General features: G+C 27.7%; 1 protein-coding gene across 3 annotated transcripts in view; it reads left to right on the forward strand.

The window, feature by feature from the left end:
• LOC132942107 (inositol-trisphosphate 3-kinase homolog) overlaps positions 1 to 27,467 on the forward strand; it is an 88,337-nt gene that overhangs the window by 19,076 nt on the left and 41,794 nt on the right. For 2 of the 3 annotated variants that reach the window (XM_061010416.1, XM_061010417.1), the window contains exon 2: positions 929 to 1,073. The exons of the other annotated variant lie outside the window; for it this stretch is intronic. In XM_061010416.1, coding sequence (XP_060866399.1) covers positions 951 to 1,073 — 123 coding nt within the window. In that variant the 5' untranslated portion in view covers positions 929 to 950. The remainder of the gene's footprint in view (positions 1 to 928; positions 1,074 to 27,467) is intronic. 3 annotated transcript variants of the gene reach the window in all.

The following is a 27,467-nucleotide window of genomic DNA, read 5'->3' on the forward strand; positions in this document are numbered from 1 at the left end:
TTGAAAAATATTTAAAATACATAGGTACAATTTTTTTTATAAGCATTTAAAGTTAACATTTTGACAACATTTATCACATTTAAAATTTAATAATTAAAAATTTATAAAATGTTCAACTTTTACAGCTAAGGATCGAACATTTAAAACAAGATTCCACGTAGGTAAATAGGTTGTATATAAATTACTTTATTCACAATAATATCATCAAATATACTTGGTAATATTATAGGCTGACTGACCGTTTTCGCTCAAAATCGTTTTTCTTATACAATAATATTCTATCATTGAATTCAAATTTAACATCATCCATTACAGTGACCCACCTGTTACCTACTGTACAGCAGAGCGACATCTACTTACCCACCTTTTTTTTACATTAACTTCCTATTTTTGTTATAACTTAATGCATGAATCATAGCATGAAGTTTTGTCAGAACTCTGAGGTTTTTTGTGTTGTTTTATTATACAATTTTAAGCTTTGAGTAGGTATAATAAATGTTTTAACTTTTGGGTCTATTTACACGTTTTATAGTGCAAATTAAAAAAAAATGCTTTGATATTCAACTTCCTGGCAACAAATTGAATCTAGTGAGTAGTTTTTTTTTTTTGGTGGGGGGGGGGGGGGGTGTTAATAAAAAATTCCAATATTTTTTAAAATATAATGAAAAATGGAACTTTGTACGTAAATCCTATGGTATTCTGAACTTATACAGTTATACATTGCTTTGTATAACCATCATATAAATTAAATATTAATGTTCTCGTGTGTTTCTCTACCCGACGAATGATGGTGATAAAATTATATAATATCGATAGTCGATCAACTATAATAACGATAATAACGATATAAGTCGTATAATATCAATAAATCCAGTTTACATAATAAAAAAATATTGTCTTGAAATAACTCGTAAAAACCTTATAACAGACACGCACAGAAAGATGGTACCATGTGCTTTTGGAACCTGGTGACCATGGGGCCCCGACGTCAATGGCAGCGGTTCTGTGAAACGAAACGCCAACAACACCTCTGTACGGGAAGTGACGGCGACGAAATCGCTCTTCATCAACAGGTAAAACATAAATAAATTAAACCTTTTATACGACACGGGTTAAATCGGTAAAATGTTTATAATATAACAAATTATTAATATAATAAAGTTATAATCCTATGCTTGTGTACACAATTATCCGGATTATATGGATTTATCACTGTGATACGTAATTGAATAACCGTTATCTATATTTTAATAATCATTAAACGCACTACATATTGTAAGGCCTACAAGTATATATTTAGGACATATTATAATGTGTTATAACTAGTAAGTAGGTACTTATAATGTAAAAATATGATATTAATATAAAATATTGTTCAAGAGTAGGTAATATCATACACCTACGATTGATTTATCGTTGTATTATAATTTATTATTTATTATTTTCGTTCACTACTATTTAAGATAAGTTTCATAATAATATAATATTAAGCATCGTTGTCCGGATTTTGTATACTTATTAGTTATTTATTGCACACCGACATTGCTGAGCCTACACGTCTATATTTATTAATATTTGTGTAATATAATATTACCCACATATCTAACATTTATATTCCCTCGGCCTTCCCGTAAAATATACTGTATTATTATATTGTTATTTGACTTTTACATGTCACAAGAGCCATAATGTATTTATATAGGGTATAATACAATATGAGTACAGTTTACACTTTCCTTTACACCATAGGCGTATATAGTATATGCCTATATAGTGATAGAATTTTTATTTAACACGTACGCTTTTCTGAAGCGTCACTATAATTAATTGGCGGAATCATAAAATAATAATAAAACATTTACATACTACAATTTTTTTAATCGTTTGGATTGAATCTAAGCATATAACTCATAAAAACGCTGTTCCCTAAAATATTATTCGTACAAACCTTGCAATTTCTACGTTGTAATTCGTTTCGTATTATATTTTTTTATATTCGCATTATATAACTACTGTATAAACGTTTAAGTAGGTATATTTAGATTTAATATCTCTGTTATGCGTGTGACCTTTTTTCGATTCTCTATATTATACTTCGACGTTACATCAGCTGTCAGTTAGATTTCGTTGGGACCGTCACTTTTGTAGGCCATAATACTGAGTGCTCAATGAAACAGTATTTTTTTTTTTTTACTGTTGATCAATGACTTATTAAGACATGGTTATATAATTTATAATTATATATTTCGACTTCAATAGTGATTTTATATTAAATTAATGATTATTTTTTTTTTTTTTTAATTGGGCAAATCTTAATTTATTGATTGACGATTAATGAAATAATGTACTCAATATTATGTACTTACATTATAATTTATATAGTTACAGAGAAGAATATTAAAAAGATTGTTTACAGTTTGTTATTGAATGAAAATAGTTAGTTGGTTAGTCGGTTGGAAAAAAACAAAAGTTGGTTCTGGAAGAAAATTGACCATCCTCACGGTGGCTTTCGCAATTTTTTAAAAATATATTTAATTATTATTTAAGAAGTTTAACACATCGGCGTATTAGATAGGTAGTGAAATTTTAAAAATACAATAACTTTTTCTTTAAATCAAGGAATTATTATAGGAAGGATTATTTAAACACCTTGAGACTGTGCATAAAATATAATTTTACCTTACATTTATAAATGTATACTATATACTATGTTATAAAACAACAAATATTTTATTTTAAATTTATAACGTGTATATAAAATTATTTTTAACGATTCAATTAGAATATTATGAAACAGGTGTGAGCTTTTGTTACATATCACCTTACATCACTCGAGTAGATGATGATCATAACGTTTTACATCATGTTTCATCTACGTTTATTTTAAGTGTTACGTTATTAATGATTATACATTATTTTAAAACGACGTTAAATGAAAAATTAAAAAAGAGGGTAAGTGGATGTCGCTCTGCTGTACAATAGGTTACAAGTGGGTCACTGTAATGGATGGTATTACATTTGAATTCAATGATATTATATCATTGTATACGAAAAACGATTCTGATCGGAGACTAGGATATTTTGTATTATATATTTATATTATTATTACAATATTACTTATTAGTTATTAGTTATTATTAATACGGTGGCCAGTAAGTTGAAGTATTTTTATAAGATTACAAAAAAATAACACAAATAGTTATACTTGCTTATTTGATATGTAATTTCGTCTAAATTTGAACATAACACTTTGTTTTTATATTTTTTAGATTTTTGTGTACATAATAACCTACTTACGTTGAACCTTGTTAAACATTTTCAATCCTTACTTATAAAAGTTGAATATTTTATACATTTTTAACTATAAATCATTTTTAAATTTTAAAATTGTTAAATTTTGTCAAAAATCAAACTTAAAATGATTATAAAAAAAATTATGTCTGTCGTTTTAATATTTTTCAACTGATATTAAAAATATATCAGGAGCCTTGTATTAAATTGTTACGCTTTTTACCTAACAAATAACATTTTATTGATATATATATAGTAGAAAAAACTAAAATAATTGAAAATTGATAAACTGCTCAAAACGAGTCAAAACTCAAAAATATTTTAAAAATTTGATCAAGTCCTGAAATTGATAAAATAAGCATATGGTAAATTTCAAGTATCTACAGTTATTCATTTTTCAATTACAGAAAAAATTACATGAGAAATATCGAATGAATATCCAATCTTGTAAAAATTTGAACTTGAAACGTTCATATAAATTTAATTTGACTTTTCGGTTATTTTAGATTCTGAGCGGAGCGATGAACGTATTTATTTTACAATGATGTGTGTCTTATTTTTCTTATAATTTTTTTTATTTGTGTCTGCGTACACGATGAGCAGTAGAAATAATGCGTTGATATTCAACTTCAGTATCTTGTTTGATGGGAAAGTTAATCTAGTTAGTGCATTGCTCCATTCGGACTAGTATTCCTGCAACATCTTCATTTATTTTGAATGCTATTATTTCTGATAATATTGACACATTTGTTGAAATGTTGAATAATTATATGTTTTTAATAATTAATAATTGATAATAATTTATCACTTTTTGTGTAATGTAACTATTAATACATGAAGGTACATTTATTAAAACTAAAATTATTGAGTTTTCGCAAAAAATATAAAACTTGTTGCTTTATTCACGGGCTATGCAGCTGATAAATTACGGATTTTTAAAATAAAGAATATCGAGACTGATTACTTAAGATCTATTTAAATCTATATTATAATTGAATAATAATTAATATCAAGTGTATTCGAAGTGTTTTTAACTCCAACTGTTGTCGAATTTGTGCTCATGACATGATATATGGTGTTAAATGTGTTACCACATAATCATTTATTAATAATATAATATGCATCGGGTCCGTCCACGTGAACAGCGATCTGATGAGGCCAGTAGCATATCCAGGGACAAGCCCCCCCCCCAAAAAAATGGTTAAATTTTGTTTTTTTTTATTACTAAATTATTTTTGTTTACACATTTTTCAAAAGTGAATTCTCTAGCCCCCACCAAAAAAAAATATGAACATGCTACTGTGGAGCGATGAACATTTTCAGATTTTCTGTAATTTTTTATCGATATTTTTTCTTTAGAACTCTATTGTATTTATGTCGATATCATATCAATAAGGTAGTTCGATACGACGATATGATTGTGAAACGGTCCCGGAGGTATTTTGATAATATAAGTATTAGTAATAATAAAAAATACTTAAAAGTCATACGTATTTTGAATACTGTTTATATCAGACACTTTTCTTTGGAAAGTTCAGGTGTAATAAGGTGGAAACTGCTTAATCTAATAAGTATTAACGGATAGCAACAATTTGTAGCACTTCATGTTTTCTCCTTTGTCGTTTGCAGATAAGTAGGTACCTATACCACGTATAAACTTACAAGTTACTACTAATGCATTTGTATAGGGTCTAACCATATATATATATTACTAATATAATTAAACAAATTATTTATGACTTTTTCAATAAACACGATAAGACAAGTAATTATGAACCTGGCGTATTGGATGAATTCAAAGGCGTGCATGATATAATATTCTTTGTTGTATCGTACCGGCACAGCACTATAGACTATAGTAAAGTTTTTCGATCTCGTGTCTCTGAACGGATATTTCTTATTTGATATAATGAGCGTACAGTGTACACATCAATAGAATCATATATGTGATTTGACTTAACGGTGTATCGTACAAGTTAGGTTAACCTTGGTTAACCTACACAGTAATAATGTTCTAATATTTAATATGTTGGCGACTAACGTCTAACGATCGATTGCAGAGGAGTGCGGTCCGTCCGCCGTCGTCCGCATACTCGTTCGGCAGAGATCAAACTTTATACCTACTCTATACATATCCGACATTCCGACGCATATTATATTAGTGCATGTATACACAGGTACGTTGTTTATAATGAATAATGATATATTATACAAAACGCACCACTTATGATTTAAAAACCATAACATTAAAATGTAGATAGGTGGTATACTACGCCTCTGATCAGTCGGTAAACACGTTTTTCGGAAAACCGCTTACAATTTATTTGTACTGCGTCGCGTACCTTCTATACCAGTTATTGCACACGCAAAAACACTTACGATGACGTGCACGTACATAGCAGTGTAGCAATATTATACTAAGTTACACACATATATGAATATCCGAATATAGGATATCGGAAGTTTTTATTGAGATTTTTCTAGTTCTGAAGTTTTAGCGCCACCGGCCGTGTTCTATACCAAAGTTTCATTTCTTTGACACAAACACACATGTAACATAAATATTATAATATGCATATAGCATATCATACACAATTTAACATGAATGTTACGCGCACGCTGTATAATATTATTCCAACGAAAATGATCATAATATAATATAAATTATAATATTTTATTTATATAGGTAATATAGCTGGTATATTAGTATCTACATTCTACAGTCTACACATATAATATATGTATATAATAATAATATTATGGCGGTGGAATATATAGACATTTGTTGTAAAGACACTGCGAATGACGTCAATGGTGACCTTAAATGACATATGCGGTCGACATAGCAGTCTCCTTCTCCATCCGTCTGTCCTGTGGCCGTCGCCGCGGTGTGTATAATAATAATAATATAATATAATATAATACCGGCCGAGGGACATACTTGTGCACGCGAGTGTATGCGGGTATACGTGTGTATTACGTGTGTTTGTGTGTGTGTGTACAAGTGTGTTACGACGTATAATATGCCTTCTACCTATATCACACACGTGCGTGTGAGAGTGTAATATTCGTACTTTGTTGTTTACTTGTTTCATAATATATATATATTATATTAGGTATATAGGTATAATAATATAATAATATTATCCCCTGTAGTCCTGTATACTCCACGATCGCGTTTTGTATGACGGCGGTGATATTACTTAAATAGTTATATAATAATATAATGTGTTGACTTGTTAATTATTAATTATTATGCTATGAGATTATGGCAACATTTTATTGTTGACCAATTTATTGTTAATTTTATACCAATTTATAATATTTATAGATCAATTGGATCCTTCGTCGTCGTCGTCGTCGTCGTCGTCGTCGTCGTCGTCGTCGTCGTCGTCGTCGTCGTCGTCGTCGTCGTCGTCGTCGTCGTCGTCGTCGTCGTCGTCGTCGTCGTCGTCGTCGTCGTCGTCGTCGTCGCCGTCGTTGTCCGCATACGGTTTTTACATATCCTGATTTATTTTTCACGTCGGTACTCGGTACTTTTCGATTTTGGCTAACCGTCCCTATAATAATATTAAAACAATATCGTCAATATAATTTAGTTCAATCCGCCGGATATCGGGTTAATAGAATATTCTACAATACATTTTTTTTGTCTTCACACAGATTTTCAGTCTTCCAGTAGATCACAGCACGAATTATACATATCTTTATGACATAGATGTTAATTATATTACTCTACTCCTAAACGTCCATACCGTTTTTAGAAACTTCAGTTAACATTATAACGCCCGCCCCCAAAGCCTAACTAAGCGTCTAAGCGTCTAAGCCTAAATAATAATAATTTTGATAAATCTTACGAGTTAACGTGTCTTGTAAATTTTTGTTTTCCGTTAACTGTTATCATTTTTGCAAGCATATCACGATTACTGCAATTAATAGTTATTAAATTGATATTTTCTGATTTATTTCACTTTAATAATACGTAATATTTTATTATATATTTTAACATTATTCGTTTTACGTCATAATAATACTATTATATTATTATTATGTTGAGTTTAACGATAATGACGATAAGTAGTTATTCTCAAGTACATAGACAACAGTCAACAATCATTATTAATTATTAATATTTCAATTTCCTCAGAATTGGTTTTTTAAATAAAACATAAGTACAATTTGTCTAAATAACATATTATGTTAAATGAAAATATAGTTGTATGATAGCGGTATACTTGTAAATACGTTTGAATAAACATAACAATAGTTATGTTTTAATTTTTAACATCAACAAAAAGATACATGATGATTTAATTATTTCTCATATCATAACACGCTTACAAGTAGAAAAAAATACTAATTCTAATTAATATTAATGTTCTACGATTGAGTAGGAAATAGGAATAAATTTGACAATATCAATGAATATAATTTAATACTGAAGTGCGGTAAGTAATTGAACATTTTTGAAAGATTATCATACAGATTATTGTTTATTAACCTTTTTACAACGTTTTTTTCTATACTAATTGCTAAAATGCACTTAAGGCATCATTAAAATTTTAGAATTTAGACCCTTAAAATTAGTTTCTAATATGAATTGTACAATCTACATAAAATATCAAAATATCATTTAATGACTTAACCTGACTAAAAATGACTAACCTAATGACTTATACTATAGAACAGAGATATTCAAATTTTTTCATCTCGCGGCTGCTTGGTGTGTTCACAATATTTTTACGGCTTCCAAATTATTATGAAAAATTTGAAACAATACTTATACAATATTATAAAGTCAATATGGGTGATAATAACAGTGACTAGTACTAGAAATAAAACTTCAAATAGTCGGGAAATGTGTTTTATTATTGTTTCCAAAATAGCTTTAGAGATTATAAATAATATTTATATTAATTATAGGTACATGACCTACATTTTTTTGGTTTCCTGTGCTTTAACGCAGCTCCCTTCGACAACTCTCGCGACGCCCCTGTGAGCTATTATAGTATCTGTGGTTGCGACACATAGTTTATATCCTTGAAGAAAGTGGTGTATGCTTACACACGAAATCCATATAGTTTATTATACAAATATCATGTGATATGTTTTTTTTGTACTTATTTGCTGTGGTTAATTCAATTGTGCATAAATAGTTAAATTTTAAATAATCATAATTGATAGAAGTCTGAGATAGACTATATTTTAAGTGAGGCAAACTATTTTTGGTATAGGCAATTTTCTGTATGAACATTGTTTTATAATATCTTAGAAATATTTTACGAATTGAAATTATATTCTAAAAAATAATTCACAAATTAATTAGGTTCACTTACTTTAACTATAAATAATTGATTCAGGAAAAAAAATAATCAAGAAAAATTTCTGAAGTAAATTGAAATATCATGGTTAAAATAATAAAATATTATTGAATTAGGTAATTTAGGCCTACTTTGGTAACAAGCAATAGAAAATTTGAGTGTTATAAACTTATAAATTATAATATTGTATAATATTGTAAATTATATAATTATTATTTGTAGGTATATACTATAAATAAAATATACATATAGTAGACTCAAAAATGAATTTATATATTTAATGATTAGGTATTGTCTAAATTCAGTAGCGGATTTAAGGATTAAAATAAGACGGAAAATCCATAAAAGGTGCCTCCTTCAGTCTTACAAAATTATCAGTAACATACATACGAAATTATTGTTATTAATAACCTAACCTAACAATGGTAAATGCTATTGTAGTTCGCAATATAAAATGTTTTTATTTTTTTGAGGTAAAAATAAGTAAAAAAAATAAAAATAATATATATAATTTAGGTGGGCCCCCGTATACATATTATTAAGAATGGGACCCCGTCGGAATTTACCGACTAAACGATCGTTAAATCCAAAACTAATTGTCTTTCATTTTATTTTACAATACTATACACTATTTGACGTACAAAAATTATTCACTTTTTATAGTCGGTCGCAATGCTATTTAAAATTTTCAATTATATTAATTTTGTTTGCAAGGTCTTTCTTGAGGTACTCGTATAATATGCAAATATATAAAATATGTGTATAAATATATTGGTTAATTGTTTTTGACCTGCGACTGTTTACTTTGTACATACATAGGAATATATTATTAACCCTATTATTACTTTTTTTAAAAATTATATCGTTAAACTGTACTGCAGTTTTTCAAAATGTATCGATAAGAATGTTTTCATTAGATTGTGATGAAATAATGGAGATTTCCTGCGTCACTTTAAAGTTAATGTTGTGAAATAAAAATACAAAGATTCTACGTAATCGAGTTCTCTGCAGTTTAACCTTTTAGATTCTGAGCGAAGCAATAAATGTATTGATTTTACAATGATGTGTGTTTTTATTTTTGTGTCTGTCATCATCACCTTTTAGGACAGTAAAAATGCTTGGATTTTCTTCAGCTGTAACTTTTCTGATAAGATCTAGTTGGTATTTTGGGGGGTCAAAAGTAAAAATGTCTCAGTAGTTTTCAAAAGCGCTGTGAAAAACAAAAGAAAAATTAAGGAAAAAACGGGAATTTTTACGCAAAATCTGTGTTTGAGAAAATCGATTTTGGTTTTTGTTGTAACTCTAAAACAAATGAACATATTATATACATGACATTTTCACTGGTTGTTTATATTAGCCTTTTTTATACATGAAACAATTTTCAAAATATTTTGACTCGTTTTAAGCTGTTTACGGATATACTCAGTTTCCAACTTTTTTAGGTTTTTTTTCTATGAATGTCAATAAAACTTTATTTGTTGGGTAAAAAAACTTGAAAATTTAATACAAAGCTTCTACTATATTGTTACAATGACATTTAAAACATATTAAAAAACCTTAGTCACAGTTTTTATTTATAAGCATTTAAAGTTCAAATCTTGATAAAATACGGAAAAATCATGAAAATTAGCAAATTATTTTGAGTTGAGAATTCATAAAAATTTATCTTTTTAAATCTAAGATTTGAAAATGTAATACAAGATTATCCATAAGTTTGTCTACTTTTATCAAAAAAAAAATGTCAACAAGAAAGTATTAAATTTTTATGAGCGTCTGAAATTCATATTTTTACATTTGATATTCACTCGATTTCTCATGTAACGATTTTCTTATTTTGTTGTAATTAAAAAACGTATGACTGTAGATACTTGAAAATTTCACTGAATGTTTGTATTAGCATTTTCTATACACGAAAAAAATTTGAAAATAATTTGACTCTTTTTTAGCTTTACGGACATTGTTAGTTTTTAATTTTTTTAGTTTTTTTTTCTATAAATATCAATAAAATTTTATTTGTTAGGTAAAAAAGAGTGAAAATTTAATATAAGGCTCCTGATATATCGTTCTAATAGCAGTTGAAAAATATTAAAAATACATAGTCATAATTTTTTTTTATAAGCATTTAAAGTTCAAATTTTGACAAAATTTATCAACTTTATAATTTATTAATTATTTTGTAGTTAAAAATTTATAAAATGTTCAACTTTATAGCTAAGGATTGAAAATTTAAAACAAGACTCCACATAAATAGGTTATATATTAATTTTTTTTATTCACAATAATATCATCAAATATACTTGGTAATATTATAGTCTGACTGATCGTTTTCGCTCAGAATCGTTTTTCTTATACAATGATATTATATCATTGAATTCAAATTTAACACTATCCATTACAGTGACCCACTTGTAACCTACTGTACACCAGAGCGACATCCACTTACCCACTTTTTTTTCTAATGTACTGAAAAATGTTTCATATAATCTAAAACAACATAGACATTTTTAATAATATTTCTCATTAGTAATTTCTCATAAGTTTTTAGTTCTTGTAATCTATTTATTTTATTTCATATTTGGATGATTTGATGTCAATAACCATTCGATGTACCACCATATTAGCCTATAGTAGCGTTTTAAATAATATAACAGTCATATTAATGTTTTTAACGATCTTATAGTATATGTTATATATTATACTTCATCTTGCTTTTCATTGTAAACATAAACTTGATTGGTCGATTTCGTGTGAATAAAATTATTATTATTTTTAATATGACTATCGTTTAATTATATTTTTAACAAATTAACTCGAGCACTTTTAATAGCTGCTGCTCGTATAAGATAATATGATTATAAGCTAACTACGTAATAAAAAAGTATTACTTAGCAGTAAATACCCAAGGTGATATAATAAAATAATAAATTGTCTTATATGAACGGAAAAAAATTATAACACTTTACAAGATAAACTACTAGTAAGGTAAACAAATGAATAGAATTTTAATTTATGAAGAAAACTGTTAAAGAGTTTTATATACGTGTATATATATAAATAACCATATATAATAGGTATTAATATAAAATCCAAAAATATATTATCCTCCTTTTGGTTTCCTGGTTTTTCTATCGAGGTTTTTAGATCAGTAAGTTAAATCGCGTACCTATAATATATGGCGTATAAAACTGTAGGTACGACAAATAAAAATTAAGTTTATAATATGAAACTGCTATTGGCTGAACAGGAAAATTACATGCAAACACGGAAACTACCGCTCGTATATATACGCATATACATTATACACATTACGCATTACATAAATTAATAATAGTTCGTAAGATCTTGTTGTGTGACCAATAAGCAATATTTGTTTGAAAAAAAGATTTTAATGATTATTATAACAAACGAATTTAAACGGACCGGTCTGGATACTTAGCATTTTTATCGTTTTGTTCTGTTAATATACGATGATGTGTGACAAATAAAAAATTAGATTCTTTTTATTTATAGTTGGTTTAGTCCATAGAAAAGTTATGGGTGTTGTGAAATAAAGGATTAGATTTGTTCCGGAAGTCAAATCGTGTCGGTAAAAATTAAGTAAAAAAATCAAAAAGTGTTAATATAATATTATAGAAATTAAACTTGTACAGTTGTATACAAATTTTCATGTTTTTAGATATAAATAGATTTCTTGCACAATATGTAGCTTATTTAATGTAATGGTTGTATGTATGTAAGTATAGTATTATACTTATATACGTGTTTTAGTGTTTATGTATGTGCATTGTGCATAATGTATGTCAATAGGCAATAACGTAGCATTTAAAAAATAATAGATTAGTTACCAAGAAGAGCATAATATAATATATATAACTGTAGGTATTATAAGAACACATTTTTATAATTATTCTATTATTTTACCTTACGATTGATTATGTATTCTTAGTTCTTACCCTATATAAATAAATATTGTTGTAATTATTATTTAAAATTAGTTACTATCTGTATATCAATAATTAGTTTTTAGCCGTGTACAAATTACTCAATTATAACGATTTCTTAAATATTCATATTGTATATACCTAACCTACGCGCGTAGACCATATTCGCATATCCGTCCGCACGTCATATATTTAAAACTATTTAGTTTTACGCTTATAATAATCAGAGTTGCAATTTTTTTCCATTTGATATCAAATTTCAGAATATTTATTAAGTTTATTCATTACAGTTTTAAAATACCGTTACACTTACACCTTTAGTGATAATACAACGTCAGGAATGAATATACCTATGTATCAGTTCATATAAAGCACGTCATTTAATAATTATCAGTTTACAAACAATTTGCAATTCAAACTTTTACATTTTACCAAAATATACAGTTTTATTTTCAGATTTTGCATAATCATGAATATATTTTATATGATCAAGTTTTTTCTAGAGTTTTTGGATCGTCTGATCCCTGATGTTATAATGTTGTTATTTTTAAGCAATAGTTATGTAGGATGACTTGAGATGAACGATACCTGACAGCAGGCATTTGTTTTTAAGTAAGACAATAACACCGAGATACAATGTTTTTTTAATCCTTTTGTTAAAAAAATTATGTAAGTATAATAAATTAGTATGATATTTATATATTATGATTTGTGATGCCTCCGTGGTTAAGTTATGTTTTAGCCTGAAAGCACAATAGACCAAAGTTCATCGGTGAGCTTCATCAATTTATTTGGAAGGGTTGAAGGCCCGGCTCTGATTTTTAATTAGCTTTAGTGGAAATAATATACAACTTTTATTTAAAAAAAATTAATCTGGCTTGAATAAACTTCAATGCATCATATAATATATCTATAATTTATAGACTCTATACTTATATTATAAGGCTGGAAAGTTTCTATATTTACGCCTTAATCTCATAAACTACTAGACCGAATTCAGTAAAGTTATATTAATAGATTCCTTGAGACTAGTTTCTAGAGTTTGGTTTTAGCCTATTGAAAAATCTCTATATTATGTTATATTATGTAAGTTGCTTATAGAGTGGCCCACCGCCCCCCACACATTAATTTTGTTTTAGCTAACAAAAATAAAATAATTTTTTGTTTATATATATACATGAATAATACGAAATTGAAAACTTTGTCGATTACAGTTCCGTACAACGCATATTTAGTATTTATTTTTTGTAATATTTTCAACAGGTGTCTAAAATAATTAGTTACGGAAATCGCTGATCATTCAAAATGTTTGACTTAGTTCGTTAAATATGCTAATTATTTCTTGTTGTTTAATTCTTACAATTCTTACAATATTATTATTTAGCCATTTAGGCATAGTTAAAAAATCTATTACATTTTTTTCTTTCATAGGCTTTTATAGTTTGAAAATTATTCATACAAAAGTATGTACAAAGTAATAACTTAGGTACTTAGGTCGCCTTGATATTTTAATTACAAGGACACCTTTTTTGAGATAGTACAGATAAATATTTAAGAAGTTATATATTGCCTATTTAAAGTTGGATATTCGACACGGGTGCTTAATGGAGATACAGGGTGTGTAACAGATAGAACTGAGTTTTGGAATAACTTTTGTTCTAATTAATATTACAATTTTTTTTTTATATATAATTTATACTTTATAGTCACTTGCGTTACACATATATTATACAAAAAATTATTTTTTATTTTTTAACACTGAAAATAAAAAAAATTAAATTTGATGAATCTGCGATAACAAGAATAATTTTCATAGTAAAAACTTTTATCTAAGTCAAGTAGTTTATTTTTTAAAATTTTTTAAAGTATCAATATTTTTTTGATTAAATGAATTTGGAACGTAATAAATTTTTCAAAATATTTTTTTTTGGGTATTTGCTTACATGAGTATATTTTATATAGAACTTTGAAATGGTCACATATAATATAGAAAATGTCAACGAACTATTTTGAAAAATGTGTTTTAAAGTACAGTTAATACTTTTTGTTTCAACATATTTTTAAAGACGGTTAGGTTAGATTAGGTTACTAGTGTGAATTGAGTCTCCTATCATTTCCACTTTTAATTTTTGCGTGATCATGAACTTTCAGTTTTCACTAAAATTTAGCGTGAGAAACAAAAGAACCTTCGAGGATAGTTATATCATTTATTATAAAGTCGTAAATAATTTATGAATCCACATCTATAATATTCTCTCTAGGGAAATGAAAAACTTATACGTGCATTATGCGAACATTACTTTTTTAGCTATCACAATTATTACGTACATCTAACAAATCTTGCAGCCTCTGCCGTATTATACAATTACATCAGTCTTCAAAAATGAATTTTTACTATTAAACATGTTACAAATTGACTCCTCGGCCAATATTATAACGATTAACGCTAAATAATTAGTAAATCACTTATCTTGAGTAAAATTTCGAGTCAGTATTTATAATATAATATATATTATATTTTAAGATTATTATGCATCATTTTTACTGTTGGGTTGAGTGTTATTATATATTTCTCTCACGAAACTGTTTCTACGGTGACTGCATGATAATTAATAATTTATTATCTGTTGTCTATATAATATACATTTGTATTATCAAATAATGGAAATCTTGTTAAAAAACAAACATGTAGAGCTTGATATGTTTTTATTTGTATTTTGAAGCTTCCTATAATTAGTGTTAGAAGTAAGACTATAGAATTTGTTGGCCTCAATTGAATAGTCGATAATTTTAATCTTATCAAATAGATAACGTTAAACTAGACACTGAAAAAATATTTTGTTTAAATTAAATTTATATATTATACTTAGATTTAGATATAAACCATATAAATTATCAAATATCGTATACATAATAATATATTAATTTTGAAGATTTATCATTTGTTATCATATGAATTAAATTAGAGTTCTTAGAATAGCATAAAATGTTATCAATATAATACACTAGGATGATATATTTAAGAGTCTACACATAGGTACTATATTCTAATTCAGTTTAAAAATGTTTCAAAATGTCGTTTCAAAATGACATACAAATATAAAATTATGTAAAATTAATATTTTCAAAAAGTTAAAACGTTCCAAAATAATGAGTGATAGACATTTTAAAGGATCATCTTGTAATTTGTATATATATATTATTACACTATACATTATATAAGTGTTCCACATAGAAAATTATAATACTTACCTATTTATTTATTAATTATTGTGATAATATAGGTAGTCCATATTATGGATGTTAGATATTTCGAAGTATTTACTACATAGTGTAAAATTAATAAATTAATAATTTTAGTCTAGTTTTATAACGGTTAACGTTCGACTACTATTGGGGCATTTATTTATTACTTCTGCAGTAGCTAATTGGAACCGTTTGTTCGGAGAATAAAAAATCCTAGATCATATTTATAACCTCTTATCTGACATTTAAATTTAACTTTTCAGTTAAAATTGCATCATATATTAATATGACCCTATCTGCAGATATTCAAGACGTAACATATTATATACCTAACACTTTTAAATAAATGCCTTGCAGCTTTCACATACATTATACGATTCGATTATATTACATTATATTTAGGTGGCTCCTTCACGTTACACAACGCACCAATATAATTAAGTCGCCATATAATGATGATGATATATTTGTCGCGATCATCATATTTATCATTGAAATTTTTGTAAAACTTTCAAATTTAATAACCCCATTATTATTAATAATAACAACGTAATAAAAGACAGAAGTTATGAAATATTACATTTTGATTTTGCATTGAATATGATAATATTATATTAACCGTACTGTGTAATCAGTGGCTACGCCAAATAAATGTTTCTAGGGTGGCAATACTTTTTTCCAATTGTGGAGGGGGGGCTACGATATTTCAATATTATCGTTATCCCTGCCCTTAATGTTTATAAACATATTTTCTTAAACTACAAAACTTAAAAAATATAGTATATAGTAGATTATTAAAAATTAAATAGGTAGGTACCTACCTTATAATATTTTTATTACCTTTATTATATACCATGATTTAAGTTAATAAATAAATATTTTAAATCGTGTTATAAATAAATATTTATCATTATTATAGGTACCTAATGTTTACCTACATTTAAATTTAATTTCGATTTTCCAAATTACAGGTGGAGCAAAATAAAATATAGGCCTGGCACTTGCCCCCCTCCCCATTGACAACAGTGCAACGCTGCCAAGGAATTTTTACTATAAATAATCTAAAATTATAATAGGGCGTTGGTACAGAGACTACCCTACAAGTACCAAATTATCACGCGTTCAAAGTAATCTAGCGATCGTGGTCTTATAATTATATAAAATATTATAATATATAGGCCTATATAGGCCATCTGGCTATTACGTACATCACACGGCCGCAATGCGTGCCTCAACTGTACCTATATATTATATAATATTACTATAGGTACCTATACATATATTTACACGATGGTCGAAAATCGATTATAACATTTTTATGACACCGACTTTACATTGGTCTAAACATTATTATTGTGCGGTTAACTACTTTGTTATATTATGGGTATGTACACGCGTACCTTCATATTATGTGGGTATTATATATTTATATCCAATTTTTGTCACATTCCATCGCATGATATACCTACATCTACGTCTAGTCGTCACCACAAGTATTTTGTCTTGTTTACCAAACATAATTTTCCAAACGCGTGTATATATTGCCAGAGTGCATTAGTAATAATCTAATAAATAATAATATTCTTACGTCGTTGAAATATTTGAATACTATGGTCTATGATAGGACTCTGATACTAAATACTCATTACTCAATACAGCTCCTCTAGATATTTTGTAATTTGAAAATTGAATACCGCATTATTATACGAAAAGAGTCTGTAATCTGTATTCTGTAATCCATATAGAATTTATATTAATAATTAATGGTTTTTTTTATGAATATTAAATAAAGTGAATACAAAAAACACCATTGCAGATTATATTAAAAAATCTAGTATACATATATATCGAACCCATACGTCCTTAGGGTTCCTACATACACCTTGTATGTATAGACTTGATGTAATTAGTATAGCTATGTAATATGTATATAAATTATCATAATATATTATAATTTAAAATAGACCTGCATTTTGTGGACTAATAAAAATTTTTATACCTATACATTACTTTTTTTTAATAGCAAATGGTTAATGGTCAGTAATCTTGGTCCTTGTAAATATGTTTTAGTTTCCGTTTTCGAAAACAATATGAATTAAAGTTGGAATAATAAAAATAACGAAATTATTTTAATAATTAGATAAACACCTATTTGAGTGACGAATAGTTTTTACATGTATTTTGTGATATTTGGATCATTTGAATGCGTTAAAAAAAATGTTAAATTTCGTTGGTATCTAGGTATTATTACGGTAATTGTTTACAAATCAGTATAATTAGAATGGGTGTATACTATATACGTGTTGTCACATTTTGTTCTAGGCCTTGTTCTAAGTCGACTGTTTACGAGTAATCAAATATAGCGTTATCAAAACAATAAATTAGCATTGTTGAATGTGTTGTGATCATGTATAGCATGCGTATAACATGTATAGCAGGCTCGCATACTGTGGGCTACCCGCTAGTTCAACCTCCCTCCCCCAGAAATGTTATACAAAAACATTTTTACTTAAACCTATATTATTATAAACTGAATTTGTATGACATAAACATGTATTTTAGATGAGGGTCTATCTGAAATTTGTAAGACACTTTTGTTACACATGATATCAGTTGCATCATTCGTTACTATAATGAACCATGGATACCAGTATAAATAATATATTATTATACATAACCCTAAACAAAATTCTTTTTTGAATTTCATGCAATTCCAATGACATGTTCATGATTCATCTTTCTCAATGATCGAGCAATGGGTTTCAGATTTTCTTGTGCACGTCATACGTGTCTAGTATATAACAATACACGTCAAATGGTCCTTAACCAGATAATATCAGATCGCGCCCGATTATACACTAAGTATAATGTGCTCGTTACTGCAGCACGACACATATGACGCCTATGACGTGTATTCATTACGGTAGCCGATAATATTTTTGATAATAACAAGTAACAACTAGGTACTATGCGCATTAAACGAGAGAATTTTGCAGTATTTTGTTTCAATAAAATAAAATGTATAGTATGTTTTGTATTTTTATTGGTTGTAGTCTGTCAACATATCCTATGATCTCATCCGCGTATATAAACGAATGTCTTTTATATTATATATCTCTACAGTGACGTATATACCGATCCGACTTTACTGTTGAGGCTATCAACAGTTCTTTGTCACTACTGCAGTGTTAAAATAAATTGTAGACCGAAAAATTATGTAGTGACGTACGGCCGTTATATTGGCGCAAAAAAACCTTAATCCGGCCCTGGGAGCAAGCGCTCAATACAACTACAGTCTCCTACAATTACCCATATGGCCATATGTACCTATAACAAACAACTCTATTATAATATTATTATTATATAGCCAGTATTCTGTATTCACCATTCTTGTATTGAACGTGATACGCTGATATTTTCTAAAGATTTTGTTCATAAAACTGCCGTCTGTATCATATACTATTATCGAATGGCGGTTCCCCAATGGTCTTGCACTACTTATACACAGACAGCTTGTGCAGTCGACGTGTTTTCCGTCGAATTAAATATGTAAAGTGAATTTATGTACGGTGTACCAATATAATAAATCGGCTAGATTAGGTTTTTTTCACTTGAATTAATAACATAGTACGGTCCGAATTGATTTTTATCTAAATTAAATGTAATTATCAACCATGAGATACAAACAATATGTTATAAGTATTATAATATACGTGTATGATAATTATACAGGTACTAGTAAAAACAATGTAATAAAATAATAGTAATAATAATATGCATAAAAATAAAGATCCCCGGAATAAGTTATTCGCATTAAACGTATTGTAATGACTAATGTCTCAAATCCCCCCTAAAAAAAAATTAAATGAAATTATTCAAAAGTAGGTAGATTTATAATTGGTTTGAAATTATTACATATATTATTTAATACCATGTAAGTGTGATAGACCTAATCATATAGTTTAGGTAATAATAATCAAAAACTGGTTTTAAATAATTTTGGGTTTTCAACTATATAGTTCCTTTTTTTTATATTCATTTTTATCGTTTATATAAATATTGATAAAAGTATAGAACCACGATATAATTATATCTTTAATTGTGTATAGAACCTAACATTTTGTTAAGGTTGAAAATTATTTGACTACATATTATATTAGAAATATTAAACACATTTGCAAGTATTATATGATAATTCACAATAATATATGTTGTGGTAGTAGTAAATAAGTATAAACAAGTTTTAGTGAGTTGACATATGAGTAGGTACAAAGTTATGTAACTATAAACAAGTCAAGGGCACCCATAAAATCTCATTTTCGGGGTAGACAAAACTGCATTAATATATGTATATTTTTTTTAGTTTTAAAATGTGTGATATTTTTGGGAGAATAACTTTTTGACATTTCTTTGTATGTATGTTTAGTGGTAATAATATGTATGTAGGTTTTTTAAATTAAATCGATTAAGTTTATATTTTAATTCTTATCTTGTGCATATTTCAATCAATTGCTTACCTTGTTTGATTCGTTTTATACATATTTTTTTTTTAATTACTTCTACCTAATTGATTTTACTTTTTTTTCAACATCCCCTTCCCTTTCTATCTGTAGATTGTGGAGTGCTACTTTATATATAATAATAATAATATAATATTATGTTCTTAGGAGAAGAATACATTATATTTATACAAACTGCAGTGTCGTAGCAACGTAGCCACATATTGATTGATGTATTAGCTTTCTCGTTCCGCTCAGTGTTCGAAAAAAAAATCATCATTCTTCTTTTGCTTGTAATTTTGCCACACAAAATCGTCGTTTGTGGTTTGTTGATCACAACTTAGCCGTTTCAGTAATATTTTCGATTTCACAGGCCTAGTTTTAGAGATTATAGTAGGTATGATGAAAAGATAATTATTTCATGAATGGTTTCTACAGCTAATCCACGTAGAATACCAGTTTCACAAATATACAGCGACTTCAGATGCATATCATTAGTCACTATCATTATGACTATATACTATTTGACTCATCTATATTAGCGTGATCAAACGTTTCTTCTATTTTTTTCCAAATTTATCATTATATTGAGTATAATCATAGATTTATGAACATTATAACTAAGCGTATTTCCACATCCCACATATATTATATACATTAATATATACTTATGGGCGCGAGTTGTAACTGCGTTGATGTTTAGCACGACGACGATATCGACAACGTCCTTTAAAATCCCACAGATAACACGCGATGGACATTTTGTGTTTTACTATCGGTTAATGCGCGTAGGTGTCGTGAGACCGTTTTCATCGTCGGAGGAGGGGCTGATATAAACTCCTACATGGACGTATGTATTCATTATATTTACAGCGTGATTCACCAGACACCAAGTATGCTCATCCCACCATTTTACTTTTTAATAATGTAATTATATAAAAATCCTGAGTTGGATTATTTATGAAATGTTAGGTAATGTTAGGTAAGTACCTATTCTTAAATCGAAATTAGAGTTAAAGTTACTAAAATTAATGTACCTAGTAAATTAAATATATCTAATCAATGATTTTACTTCAAATATAATATAATGTAATATTTAGTAATACTTTATTATACTCGTACAATTTTTACAAGTTTTCAAATTCTAGTCCTAATATTAATAATAATTATTCTAGTTTTCAAATCATCATAGCCCCCATATCTTTATTTTTTTATTCCTATTATCATTGTATATTAGGTATTGTATCATTGGTGCATATAGTTTAATTATTTAGAAACTAATCGTTCGAGTTTTAATTTTTTATTTATATAATAGGTACACCAACATTAAAAAAAGATCATCTGCTTGACTATTTACCGTAAAAAATATGGTTTTCATTTACCAATAATGCTCACCCTCATTTTCCTCTTAAATTATGCATTTATTATAATTATGATTTTTGGAATTTTGAAGTATACCTACCTTCTTAAGTGAACGCTACACCCGCATGTGTTGTCTCCATTTTACGGGTAACACAGGATTCCGTATACAATATACCTTTTTGTCTACCCGATTCCATACATTTTCGTAATACAAAAGATTTTTTTTATCTAACCGAAATATAACATGATTCCGCATAAAAATCGCTTACTACGTTGTCAGTAATAAAAATGTGCTCTAAAAATTATCAAAATTATCAAAATATTACAATAATTATTGATTAAAATACGCCAAAACTGATTAAAATGCAAAATAAATGTTTAAGTTTTAAATTTTTTGATGTGTGAAACGGATTTTATACTTGAAAATCATTGCCAGGGACTTTCTAAAAAATAATGCTTTTTGCATTAAAATGAGGGCCCTAAGTATTTAAAGTTTAGTTGAGCGGAGTGGATCATATATTGGTCAATTACCAAGTTGTTCTAAATAGAAGAGGTCCTAAAAATATCGTCAACAATAATAATATTATACCAAGTGGATTATTTTGTACCAGCCAGGAAACATAATATGCCACCGGCAGTGGCAGTGACACAGTGGCCCAGTCCGCCCCTATGCAAAACTCTATGTATAGTGTATACCAACGGTATGAATTTCTTCTTCGTTATATTATGTATTTATACAGTTATACTACAAATAATCGTTTTCGCCAAACTGTTGTAAATATGCCTGTGATATCAATTGCATTCAACGATTGAATTTCAACCCATGATCATCACCAGTATTTTTTTTAATATCGCTTTGCTGGTTTAGTGGTTGTAAAATAGATTTTCGGACAGTTTATAATATATTAATATATATTACATATTTCGTGTGTGGACGTATATGGTATACCTATCGATCATATCCTCCTGTATAATATATAAATATATTATATATTATATAGGAATGTGCACGATGTGCCGTCTCAATGTCGCGTGTCATTTTATATAAATTATATATTATGCGCCATGCACGTGAGTTGGTTTTCGAGTATTGCTCGACGAAAACGGTCCGAAATTATATATCTTATAGTCTACCCGGTGGTCGATATTATTATATTTATATACACGCATACGTGCCTGTTGTATATTATGTCCCTCCCACGACGAAAAACATCGAATTTATCGATGGGAGTTGTCACCTATACCGGGTGATTATTTTACCATTGAACAACTGTAATTTTAAAATTTTACATTATTTATAAAATATATAATTTTTTTATATTTTCATCCTCAACATTAAGTTTTTTTAAAAGACAACATATAGTTTTAATCTGTTATTCCAGAGGAGAATATTTTTTTAAGTATTTCAATACATAAAAATCGGATTTAGCACGATAAGTTTATGAGTTATAATTATTTAAAGTTTAGATGAGCCGAGTGGAGCGTATGTTATGCTGTTACCCAGCAAAATGTTGGTCCACTACAACTACGCTCATCTATACTCTTAATAACTCATAAGCAACTCATCCTAAAATCGATTTTTATGTATCAAAATACTCAAAAAATATTTTGCTGTCGAACATGAAATTAAAACTGTTTGTTGTAATTCAAAAAATTAAAAAAACAAAACATTATAAGGATAAAAATATTTGAAAATATATATATATATTTTTTAAAAGTTGCTTAGTAATGACTTGAAACTATACAGTAAAAATAATTATTTTCAAAAACATTAATACTCTTTGAATAATCAGCGTCTTGCATTAAATGAATCACCCAGTATAATAAATTAATATATAGGTGCAAAAATATATTTTACCAGTAAGTCCTAACGGTGTTAAAAATGCAAGGCAAACGTGTATACTAGAATCCCATACCAAATATATGGCCGGGCGATAGTGAATAATATTCTTTTTGGCCTATCGGCCATATCACAATGCAGTGTACCTATATAGTTGGAATATTTCGTTAAAAAATGTATGTCGTTTGTACCATCCGGTTTACCTCGTTTCAATTGTTGTGACCCGGAAATAGCGTTTAAATAAACATTTAAAAAAAAAAACAATACATTATGGAGCGGATGTTTCAAAACCATCTACAAATTAACATCGCAGACGGTAGTTAATAATAGTTATTCATTTAAACTAATCACAAGGTTCTTATTTTAAAGGCAAAAACCACTCATTTTCTCGAAAATTATTGCGTTTTGAATGTATTTAAGTAAATAAATAACAACGTTTTCAGTCCTCTAATTTTTTAAAAATTCCAGAAATTGTTTTGTTTCATATTCCAAAGCAGATTCTTGAAATGTCAATATATTATAAGAAACTGGGAAGGCGCTCTGCTGTATAGTAAATTACAGATGTCCACCTCATCATTTAGCAGGTCACTGTTTTAACTACAAAATAATTTGCAAATTTTCATTATTTTAACAAATTATGTCGAAATTTGAACTTCAAACGCTATAAAAAGGAAATTGTGCCTATTTATTTTCAATAGCTTTTAATCTTGTTTTACATTTTTAAGATTTTTGATATTTAATTAGTTATAATAATTTAAAGTTTTTTATACGTGGACTGAAAGTAAAAACAGGGATAAACCCACAAAATGTTGATCTTACCCAGCTTTAAAATATATAATCTGTAAAATTATATAACAGTTATACTGATTCGTTACTAATCATTCGAAGTTCGATTTTTATACCTATGCATTTAAGACGTGTCCTACATTGTAATTCTTAGAATAATATTCTACCTAGAAATATTAAGTTAAACAATGTATGTTAAAAAGTGAAAACTTACAAAATAATAAAGATAATAATTAAGGCACCCGGTGCCGATGCCATTTTGTCCTCAAAAATACACTCTGCAGGAATAACGATACATACCGCCTTGTAGAATCAATCAAATTTCATAATTTTTTTTTAATTGCTATATAGAGGAAAATATTTTACAGCCCGCGTCGATCTCTGTTTTTCAATATTTTATTCTCAAACTTTATAAAAATTAATATGTCTAAAAAAATACAAGATAAAAAAAATTTTTTTACAAATTTTTCAATACAATTATTTGATATAAAATACAAAATCGGAGGTCAATGCGAGCTGTAGGAAGTCTTCTTCTTTCAGATAAAAAAATAGTCTTCAAAATCCGACAATTCTACAAAGCTTGAGAGTTATTCCCATAGAGTCATTTTTTTCGATTTAATACACCCTATCAAACCTTCCTAAATAGGTATCGGGTTGTAGATAAGTGGAAAAGTCTTATAATTGAGGTGGCAACTAAAATATAAAATTTAATTTTCAAATTTTAAAGAATTAAGGAAAATTTGAAAACCTAGCACCGGGACCCTTAGAAAAAAACGTTGTTTTGAAGTAACTTCATATTGTGTAGAAAAAAAATACCATACTGAACACTTACGAGAAAATGATTATTTACTTTTAAAACTGAAACACCTTGTTATATATTATATAACGACTTAATTTCGCCGCTATCAATTAATTTCTATTTCATAAATTGTTTTTGCTTATTACTTTTTTGGGTAAATCAAGCGCAATTTTGACTTTGATATGAAATCTTTTGAAAATTAAAAGTACAGATCTTCATACGATATGACTTTAAAATTTAAACAAAAACCATAGGAATGTATTCGGAGCAGCACATGTATACCTATCCGCATGTATATTAAATATTAATTATATTAATTATTATTCTTGCCGAGCACCTACAAAAGTCGAGAGAAAATTAAAACGCGTGAGTAGTTGAGGTGTTAAAATACATATATATATATATAGTTAGCTAACCACGCATATTTAATATATTGTTATCATATTAATGGCATATATTATAATTTATAACCATATAATAATCGTAATTCGTGTATTCTAGTGACGTCAATCACGACTTTGTCGGTTGTTGCTGCTGAATACAGTATCTGGCAAAGACGCAAAGTAGCAATACCTGCTATGTATTACGAATATCTATATATAAATAATAATAATATTATTCATGTTAAACCAGTTTAAAGATATTTCATAAGTTTTATCGCATCGGTAAATACACACAATATATTTTTATATAATATGTACAATAACGATAATATTATGTGTGCGTTCTAGTCCTTCCAGTTAACTTTTTAATTGTATTTTGTTTGCATTTAATTGTACCCCGATACTAACGATGTATATATCATATATATTATAAACATGGCTTTTTAATAATATTGTCGGCCGGCATCATATGCAATACAACATCGTGCCATTGCTATATAACTTCCTATGCGTGCAGCGTTTTTGTAAATCGCAATGATAAACGTACAACATTGTTGGTAGGTGGTTGCCAGTTATTTTAATGGCCACATCGTTAATTCGAAACGTAACGGTTTCATATGTATGTTTTATACACAATGTATACAATACAACAATACAATTTATTGAAACAATGTGTTGGGGAGAGAAGAAAGGGGGGGATGTGACTTGTCGTAAAATAGTGCGTATATTAATTAATATAAAAAAATTACTTAAATATGCGCGTATTAGTAAATTATAACTTGTGACTTTGAAATTTAAAATAATAATTTATAATGTTGGATTCAACACGCGTGTAACCCAACACTATCAGAACACGATTTTCTTGACGCACGCGTTGAATTTTTATGCAATATTATTCCTGTATAACTATAATTACGACCGATTAGAAACTAGTTTTTAGGCGTTTTGTGCAGTGTGAAGAAAATCTCAATTAAGAATATAATATGTAGTTAGACATTAATATTTTATTCTGAAGCGCTCGTTATGAGCTTAATTATAAGAATTATATAAATACAATATTTATAAATTTATTTATATTCATTATGATTTCTTTTTATTGTGCCAATGAACAAATACGTGTATGGTGAAGCACCCCTCTAAATAGTAATAGGTACACTAAAACCTATTTTTGGCATATTAAGCCGTTTTTATTTTTTACCCTATTTATGATTTGTTGAATTTAGTATTTTATTTAGTTATTGTATTGTTTATTGTGCTTATATTATCATAATAATTGTGACGAATACGAAAAGTGAAAAATAAAGAACTTGTAGGTGAGTGAGAGTTTAAATCGCAGCATTTAACTCAAAGGAAAATCGTTGTCAAGACGACCGCTAAAGAGATTTTTCACCAAAAAAGAGAAGATACCTAGGTTATAAATCCATGCGTTACCGTTTATTGACATCCGTGAAGTTGCAGGGTCATCAACTGTGTTCAAAGATTTCACGTATTATGCCTAAAGTTAGTAAATAATTAAAGAATTTTCTAGTCAATTCTTAAAATGTTTAAGTTCAATTAATAGCAGATTTTTGTATAATAATTGTATAGCTGATTAACTATATGCTCACGGAGCGGCAGTACTTATTTGTAAATTGCTTGTAGAGGTTTTTTCCCATTATTCGTGAGTATAATAAATTATTAAACGATGGATGGGCGTTGCGCGTACGGGTGATAGTAGTCACAGTTTTTCGGAAAATTCGTGCAATATTTCACTTAGATTACTCCGTTATTTATTTTAAGGCAATCAGCATAATATGCACTCATCGGAGACGGTTCAAACGGAATTACTTCGAGTTGGAAACGTCCAGCTCCTCAACTGTATATAATTTAATTTAATTAAATTAATAAAAAATTAATTAAATTTAATGAGCGTTCCCCAGGGATTTGTAAATAATGAAAGAAATTAAAAGACAACAATAATGACAAACTGCGCAACAACGGTGATTTTAACGACTCGGCG

This window comes from Metopolophium dirhodum, chromosome 3 (genome assembly GCF_019925205.1).
Source record: "Metopolophium dirhodum isolate CAU chromosome 3, ASM1992520v1, whole genome shotgun sequence".
Taxonomy (NCBI): Eukaryota; Metazoa; Arthropoda; class Insecta; order Hemiptera; family Aphididae; genus Metopolophium; species Metopolophium dirhodum.